This window comes from Prosopis cineraria, unplaced genomic scaffold (genome assembly GCF_029017545.1).
Source record: "Prosopis cineraria cultivar Desert tree isolate PC_DT_omini unplaced genomic scaffold, ASM2901754v1 PC5, whole genome shotgun sequence".
Lineage (NCBI taxonomy): Eukaryota > Viridiplantae > Streptophyta > Magnoliopsida > Fabales > Fabaceae > Prosopis > Prosopis cineraria.
The window spans coordinates 22,169,699-22,179,471 of NW_026555336.1; the positions used below are offsets into that span (position 1 = coordinate 22,169,699).

A 9,773-nucleotide genomic window follows, 5' to 3' on the forward strand; every position below is an offset into this window, starting at 1 on the left:
TGCTAGTGTGAAATTGTGTGGAATTGTTATGAAAAGATACACTTATCTCATAAATATAATATACTTGATATTATCTTAGTTTTGATACTTTATCATGGTTATTTGTGATAATAAGCATTTGATGAACTATATTGGTTACTAAGATGTTTATCTCACCCCGTGGTTATATTTTATAGGTGAGGACTCTAGTAGGGGTAAGAGGAAGGAAGGAGCATTTAAAAAGTGAAGAGCATAGTTGTATAGCTCTTTCCTTTCCTCTTTTTGGGTATTGTAATGAATCTTGTCAATATATAATGCTAACTTAGAAACATAACATTATTTTGGATATCACTTGTATGGTTTGTTATAAGTGTGCATGTCTTAGTCCAAGATTAATGTGGTGGATTATTTATGTGTGTTGGGCTAACTTACAATTACAAGTGATGAATTTGAAATGAATTATGTGCCTAAAATGACCAAGTTCATGTGTGTGTTAAATACAATAGACCCCTTTTATGTTATTATCAAATGGGAGTTTGGTAGTCATTTTGAGCGTGATTAGTTGTTTGTATAATAGGAATGAATTGTCATGTTTTGTCTGGTCCATTTGAGGTGGTCAAAGTGTCTCTGGGGCTAATGGCATTTAGTATTGTGAGTTGAACACCTTTAGGTGTGTTTTAAGGTGAAAACAAACATTTTGGGTTTGGGTATCCATCTTTTAAACAGATGGTTATTTGAGTATGAGACCAATGCTATTAGCTAGAGAGCTCAAAGAGCTTCATGTGGATACTTGAACTGTTCAATTTGAACATTGGATGGTGAAACGGTGCACTCTGAAAGTTCAAAGGGCTCTACTGTCATGATAATAGATGCACGCCGCGGTACATGGTAGTTCTATCACGACGCAAATGGCGTTCGAGGGACTCGTCCCTCTGTGCCATCTGCCACGGCGGGCACAGCTAGCACCACTGTGGACAGACCAGAATTTTTATAAAAAGGCTTGTTTCAGCCGGTTTTGAAATGATTTGATTTTCATGCTTCCGTATTTGTTCTAAATTGATTTTTAACCATGATTTAAGCTCAAACAATATTTTAAAAAAGAGTTTTCTTAGGATCCTAATGTTTTAAACTAATTATCTTTAAACCCTTGGGTTCTAATAACTTTTTTATTGGATTTTATTTAATCCTAATTATCACAACAATGTGTATGAGCGTTGTCCTGGTAATGTCGAGGCAAACATTACATATATTACCTTTGTTCGGGTATTTCTACCACCAAAAGTAAGTTCAAGTCAATCTATGATTGATCTAATAAAGCCTATAATTTTGTGTCAGGGAGCTTCAGAGGATTGGTGGATAGATGATCATGCTAGTGTGTTAAATGTGTGAAAAAAGGGCTTTTAAAGAGAAAAGCTATATTATGATAAATACGTGTGTGTGGTGTGTGTGTGTGTGTGTGTGTTAATACTTTGATTTTCTTACTTTGACATGGTTATTTGTGTTAATAGACATTAAATAAACTATATTGGTCACCGAGATTTTGATCTCACCCATAGTTATTTATATTTTTCATGTTCTAGCAGTTGTAGTGCTCAAGGGAAAGATTCAGGCTAAGAATTATGATTTTCTTGATAAAGCCTTATAAGAATTGGTGTAATGAATTTGTATATAAGTAGTGGTAAATGTGCATATAAGTTGCCTTGGGAAACATGTGCATTTTACTATGAGTTTTTATGGTGTTTAGTGCTTTGTTTTTCCCTAGCCCTATGTATATGAGTATATATGATGAAATGATAGTGTGGATTAGTAGGAATGACGAATGTGGGATATGTATGCGAACTTAGCCTTGTGTATAAATGAAATTGAGGAAATATAAATTTGCCCAAGTTATATGTGACGGGCAGTTTACAAGCCAATTGTGTGTATGCGTGTTATATTATGGATATAATTGGTCAATCAGATATATATTGTCCAATTGGACGTGATCAAGACCCTAAACATGGCTAATGACTTATGGTTTTGATTAGAGATGCTCACGTGGCAAATTTTAACTTAAAACAATCAAAATGCACTTGAGTGTCCAATTTTCAAACGAGGTATTGGATTTAAATGAAACCAATGTCATTGGTTAGATTTTGAAACAAGTTTTAAGTGCTTAAACCATCCCAATCGAATATCGAATGCAAAACAGCATACTTCTAAGGTTCGTATCAGAATCAAAAATTTGACAATAAATTCTACTACGTGCACCATGGCACATGGCACAGAGCGGGCAGCTGGGATCTCTATGCCACATGCCACAGTGCATGAGGCACGAGCCGCGACACATGGCCCTTATTTGATTTAGTTTGGTTGAATTATACATGTTTTCTAGTTGATTTTAAGATGTTATTAGATAATGCTTCCGTTGTGTAATGTTTTACCACTTGTGTATATATATATATATATTATTAAATGGTTTTAAAAAAATTTTATATTAGGATTCTAAGTTTTCAAAGTTAATTATTTTGGTTAATAGTTAGCATGGTGGGTTGTATGGTAATGTCGTTAAGGACATTACAAAACCAAAGTTTAAAACAAGCTTAATAAAATAATGGAAGCATAGAAACATAAATTAAGTCATACAATAATCAAAAGGGAAATTTGAACACCTTTCAAATTGCACTATCCATTGTGGCAAATATCAAGCTAAAGAAATGCTGTGGCCAGGTCAATGGCGTTCTTGAGTGTCGAAGTTGTCAAAATTAGAGGTTCATGGCGAGTCAGTGACTATTGAGTGCTAACTAGAATGAAAGGCAAAGGATTTTGAATGGTTGGGGAGTGGAGACTCTAAAATGCATTTAACTGGAGATTATAGAGAAATTAGGTTAAGGTTTCTTCTTTCTTGAAATGAAATGAGAAGGCAGGGGCAGACAAAATTTAAACCACAGCTTGACAAGACAGGGGTTGGCTACACATCAACATATTTTTTAAATTTTTTATTCACCTAAGGTAAGGTTGGACAACATTATCCAACACTTCAACCTTAACCCTAGCCCTACCTGATGGTTTAACCCTACCCAACCATGCTTGATATTCTTTAGGCAGCTTTTTCATCCATTGAGTAGGGCATTTTATTGTCAGACCTTGTCAAGCATATCGGGTTTTTGGGAACCTTGAACCACTCTAAGTATCACATCACATGAATTTCTAAAATATCAACCATTCAAATATAAATCATGATTTTTATAATAAAATATAGATATACATATTCACTTTCATAAACCTTATAAACATTCAAATACACAAGTGAAAGGATTAAATTGTCTGGTTACTTGAACCCTTTGTCATAAAAATAGTTATCGTGGCAATTACCAACTCTACAAGGTCTACTAGCTCAATGGGACTCAATCAATATTTATTCTACAAGATTAAACAATAATTTATTATAACTTTAATTAAATCCCCTCTTTAGCCTAATTTTAGTTACCCGCGATACCCAAATTTCTTTAACACAAATAACACTTACACAATACTCTATTAATTTCATTTAACACCTAAGCACTCAGATAATGTTAGTTCTTCATCCACATTACTCCTAATATTCCAAATTTCATTTAAGGTTTATCCAACCCTAACCAAAGGTTCCAAATCACTACAAAAACCTTAAACCAAGGTTTTAGAAGTTTAATTTAACTTCTTAAAGCCCTAACTAAGTTAATGGGTTTGGTCGAAACCCGAGGAGAACTGAGAATCAACACCCATTCAAACTAAAACAACAAAAATTCACATAGAGATGGAGAGTGGATAGGAAGCTTACCCAAGTATGTGGCTAGCTCAAATTGCCTCCAAACTGTCCACAAAGTAAAGCTTTAGTAGAGCCACCAGCCTTTTATATTGCCCTTCTCATTTTCTTTCTTTTATTCCTTCTGTTTTGAACACGTGCAACAATATGATAAAACCATATTTTTGTTCATTCACCCTGGTGCATGGCATGTTTATCGTAATGGATGGCACAGTGATGATCAGAATATTTTGGGCCTCACTTTGATGCCCTATTCACATGAACTCCAATCTAGCTCTCTTCTAAGGTTGTCCAATGATCTAATAACCTCATTAGCCATCCAAAAATATCATTAATTAATTAATCACTCAACTTTACCAAATTTACCCCCTTTTAAACACAAAAATTTAAAGTTAAAAATTGATGATATTACACCATAATTTTTTATTCATTATCATTTTAAATATTAATCATTGATATAGTAGTTATGTCATTTTATTATTTTACTCATATAGGTAATTGCACTATTTAACACTTAAAAGAATTTGCAAAAATAACATCCCATGCACCAACGCATAGGTGATTAGCTAGTTATGGGTAAAAAAAGTATATTGGCCCCTAAACTATGGTTTGAATTCTTTTTACGAGAGGTGTTAATATTTAGTGTTCAACTATATCACGAATAGAATTTTCTCCAATAAGAAGATACATGTAAGTAATAAAAAAATTGTTTTTTTTTTGCAAAATTTTTTATTTTTGTGCATATTAAAAATATAAACATTTTATTTTATTTTTGAACTTATTACCCCTTGAAAAATTAAAACATAATTAGAAAACTATATATATATATAGTATGATAATATGATATTATAAAAATATAATATAAAAATAGCTTTAAAATGTTAGTAGTCACAGTTAAATATGCTTTATTTTTGTAACAATATAAAAAAGTAAGTATAAAATAGTCATACAAATTATTTTATCATTAATAATTAAAAATATAATATAATATATGTATATCATTTTAATAATATATTATTTGATATATGTATGTAGTTAAATAATATATATATATATATATATTTTTCATATAATAATTATTATATAAATAAGGTTCACTTTCCTTATTTTCACTCTCTTCCATTTTCTTGCTGCAAGAGATTATTCTTACACTTTACAGATGCTATAATTACCAAATCATATTTTAGAGTATCATTTTTGTCATTCACTATCATTCCCATTAACTCGGATATTGAGCATAACTTGAATATTCTTAAATAAAAAATAAAAATTCTTTGAAATGAAATAAATAAAAAATTATATGAAAATAAAAAAGTGATTATCATAAATACCTCCTCATTATAGTACACTTTAATCATTTTTAGAATGTTCTACATAACGGGTACTTCCCCTTAAATTTTTGGGCGATCTAAAACTGTTTTTTAAAAATATTTTTGGTAATAATTTATTTTAAATGAAGGAGAATATATAATATTTTGAAGTTCATATTAAAATTTATGAGAAAAAGAATATTTTAATTTTCTAGCATAAAAATAAAATAATGAGATGAGATTTGAATAATCTATTTGAGCGTGACTGATGTTTAAATTTAGATTCGATTGTAGCGTTGGACATAGACAATTATTTAAAAGAAAAAAAGAAAAAAAAAGAAAAAGACAATTGTCTAAATGAAAAATTACTAAAAGCCTCGTGAAATGCAAAAATAACTCTCAAGTTTCATAGGCCTTTATTATAAATAAGTTTTAATATACATTTACCAAAATACCCTGATCAAAAAATTAAAAAAAAAAATCTCTCCTCACGGTCATTTTGGTAAGGTCATTTAGTAAAAGTACTCCAAAACTAATGTCCAATTAAGATATATGGGATTTAAAGTTAATTTTACACTTCATTGGACTTTTTGAAAATTAAATTCCTTCTGTGGACCTCTCAATGATTTTTCCTATATAAATACTCTGAGAAAGAATCCCAATTCGGAATCGGGAACCCAGAGCACAACCTAAAATACCATCAACATGGGACAGTATTGTAATTTCAACCTTAAAGTGATCCTTGTATATTGGGGTCAAAGTGGTTGTATGCACGAAGCCCACAGGATTTAAGGCTTGTTTGGATATCCTTTTAGAATTGATTTAGGATTAAAATCATGGTTTTGAAAAATTTTATCCAAACACCCCAATTTTTTCAAACTCCATTTGATTTCAAAAACTCCATTTAGAATAAGTTGAAATTGTTTCATTTTGAAAAATCAATATCATAATCAATTTTTAAATTTATCCAAACACCATCACATTTTAATAATCCATTTTTTTTTAATCATTTTTTTCAATTAAAATCAAAGAAACCGCGTGGCTGCGTTAGTTACATTAATCAATTGGCAACAGCCATTAAATTAAATTAAATTAAAATAAATCTAAACTCAGGACTCAGCCGCTTAAACTTCAATCATAATGGATAACGCCACGTCAACGTGTCCGAAACGACATTTTACCCTCGCCGGAATATTCCTCACCGACCGGCTATGTCCAATTCCCAACACGTCTAGCGATTTCCCGAAAACTATATATATCTCTCTTTCATCCAAATTTTTGCCCTAGAAACCCTCGTTTCGCCTCCTCTAGCCGCAACATGCTCTTCCCCACCAACCACTCAATTTCTCTCCGGTCTCCCCTCAAAAACTCAGTAAATCCACTGCTTCTCGCTGGGTTTTTCTGGAAATTTGTTTCGTATGCCTGTTAGGATGAACCTCTTTTGTTTATTCCCTAGGATCTTGAGTTTTCGAAGATGTTAGCTGCTTCCTCTTGATCTCCCAGTCGTGTAATTTTAAGAGGAAATTTTGCTCACTGCGATGGATACTGTGGGAATTACCTTTTCCCGTAGACGTCGCACCAGCTCCCACGCTGACCCGGTCATAGCGCCCGAGGGTTTAGCAGAGCTGGGGTTACAGTCAAGGGTGGAAGGTCGGGGATCTGATCGCGTTTCCATTGTAGCCAACCATTCGATTTATTATTGCGACCCGCGACTTGAAAATGGTGGGTGGTTCTCGTTTTTTTCGCCTGAGCTCTCGAATGTGTGCTATTCCTGAAAGTTCCCTTTTGTGCCCTTAATTTTTTAATTAAATGTTATAAAAATTGCTGTTTAATCTGGTTGGGAAATATGCTTTACTTGCATTACAATTAGGTGTTTTATTTATTTGTTTGTTTATTTTTGTATGTGGGATATCCTTGAAATTATGAAAACTTTGGATTCTGAGATCTCACAATTACTTTAAGAAAAAAGGTCAAGTATAGAATTTCCTTGCTACTGCATAGTTTCCTGACGTTATTATAAGAATGTTCCTTATATTCATCTCATTAGACTGAAAGGTACCCTAACCACAGTTATGAAGATTTTTTTTTGTTTGGCAATTTTCGATGCATAACTGACTGAAATGTACACTTGATGTTATAAAGGAATGTTTCGTTTGTTTTTGTGAATTAATGGATCATATTGAATCGAGGAATCGATATTTCACACCGACATAGCAACATGACAAATTTGACGTATATATAGGTCATGTAGTTTCATGTCGTGTCCAGTATGAATATTCGATCCGTCAAAACCTGCAAACAACATTTTTATGGGTGTTTGTGCTCCATATTAAAGGACTTAAATGAAGTGTTTGCGAAACCCCTGCCAACTGTTCTGGCCTTGATAGATACACTGATTCTCTTTGCTCCAGGATTCTGTTTTAGTTTACCCCAAGTTTTATGGTGGGATTCAACCTGGGCTCTCCTCTGTTTTCCTCAGCCATGAATAGCACACTTTAGTGGGTTCAACACTAGGAGATAACGCAATGAATTAACCTGTGTCATTCTGGTAGATCTATTATGTATTTGCGGCCCTTAATCCCCTAAGTGAGAGTTTCTTGTACGCTGGTTGAAGTAGATGTTGACTTGGTTAACTACATGGAAATGTTAAATGTTACTGAAATTAAAAATCTTGTTATTTTAACATATAGTTATGGGCTGATGAATGTGTGTGATTTTATAGTTTACAGATCAACCAAAAAGCCATTGAAACAGTTCAATTCATTTGAAAAGAACTTATTGTTTGAGGAGTTTCTTATCCAACAAACTTTCTGTACTCTATTTCTTAGTGACACTTATTTTGTGTGAAATAATAAATAAGCTAAGGTCAAACTGAGTATCTTCTATGCTTGCCACATTGACCAAGCATTTCCCTTGGGCAGAGTATGTTATCAACGTCACTCCTAAACTTTTGATATGCTTATTTCTTTTGCCTGTCTATATATTGTTGGTTGGTTACGAATGCTTTCCTATTTTTGGGATGCTCCTTTAAATGGCCTTATTGAGGAAAATTTTGTTTTGTATCAGATGTTGCAAATGTGAAAAGTGATACTGAGTTCGCTCTGGAGATGGATTTCCTGAGACTGAGCTCATTAAGAATTCTAGCATGCTGCCCAATCTTCAGTGTGAAGAGGTATCCAATGGTACGCATGCCAAAGGAAAAAATTGCCGAGTAATTTCTTCCAAACATGAAGGTTTGCCATTCCAACAGAAAGCAGGAAAAGTTCACAGGAGTGTTTCTTCAAGTTCGAAGAGGCTGCGAATATCAGAAGATTCTACAGACCTGAAAGGAATTGAGAATTCAAAGGAATCTTCTGATAAGCATGCATCAAATCATATAAAGTGTGATTCTTCAGGTATAATTCTTTTGACTGTGGTTAGTACTCAAATTACCTGTCAATAATCTATTAATTATCCTACATCTATGTTCTTCTAAACTTCTCTTTATCTTGGCATAGAAAAAAGTCAAGTATCAAAACAAAAGAGCAATGGTAGCAAGCGTGGGGATAAGAAGAACATTAAAGTTCCTTCGAAGGCTAAATTTGACTCATCATCTATGAAGTTGGGTGCAGCAGTCTTCAACTCTGCCTGTGGAGGGAACAACTTTTTTGGTATAATTTTGGGCATATTGTATTTTTCTACAAATGATCATAAACCTCCTGTCTCTTCACTTCCTTCATGGCTATGTCCTTGTTTGATTATTTCCCTGGTATATATGTACTACCATGTTTTAAGTTATAACTCAGTGTATAACTTCACAGCATCCCCCTTTCAACCTGTTTGAAATATGATTTTGGTGTTTGTAGCACGTTATCTGACAATTATCTCATCTGTTTAATAAATTCGAAAAAAACCTTTAGTTAGTCAACTTTTGTGCTATGTAAATGACTGAATGTACGTTCTATTCTCTATCAATTATCATAACAAAAGAGCAACGGTAGCAAGCATGAAGATAAGGAGAACATTATAGTTCCTTCAAAGGCTAAATTTGACTTATCGTCTATGAAGTTGGGTGCAGCAGTCTTCGACTCTACCTGTGGAGGGGACAACTTTTTTGGTATAGTTTTGGGCATATTGTATTGTTCTACAAATGATCATAAACCTCCTGTCTCTTCACTTCCTTCACGGTTGTATTCTCACGTGATTATTTTCCTGGTATTCTACACACCATGTTATAGCTCAGTGTATAACTTCACAGCATCAACCTTTCAACCTGTTTGAAATCTGATTTTGGTATTTGTAACATGTTATCCGTCAATTATCTCATCTGTTTAATAAATTGGAAAAAACCTGTGGTTAGTTGACTATTATGCTACGTGAATGTACATCATATTCGCTTAAAGAAATATTAAACATTAAGTATTCTGAGGTCTTGTTTTTGGCACTCTGGTTGTAATGGTATAAAGCCAAAAATCGGTCTATTTTGGACTTATTTTTGTTAGCTTAAAAGCAATGAAGCGGTTTTGGCCTCTTATATTATTGACATTATATACAGGGTCTGTTGGTTGTGCTTCTTCAATGTTTTATGGAGTTTTTCTGCCTATTAAATGCCATGCTTCAAATGACTATAATTGTTTTTGTATTTGGACTGCAGTAGAAGCACTTATTGATAGTCAGTTTTTTTGTCCTTTTAGATCTTCAGAGTATCATTATTTATGTTC

General features: G+C 33.0%; 1 protein-coding gene across 1 annotated transcript; it reads left to right on the top strand.

The window, feature by feature from the left end:
- Positions 1-6,725: 6,725 nt before the first annotated feature.
- LOC129310413 (uncharacterized) lies at positions 6,726-9,246 on the top strand. Its single transcript, XM_054952243.1, has 3 exons — positions 6,726-6,795; positions 8,140-8,468; positions 8,571-9,246. The coding sequence occupies exons 2-3, from the start codon at positions 8,219-8,221 to the stop codon at positions 8,894-8,896; spliced, it is 576 nt and encodes a 191-aa protein (XP_054808218.1). The 5' UTR covers positions 6,726-6,795; positions 8,140-8,218; the 3' UTR covers positions 8,897-9,246.
- Positions 9,247-9,773: the final 527 nt, after the last annotated feature.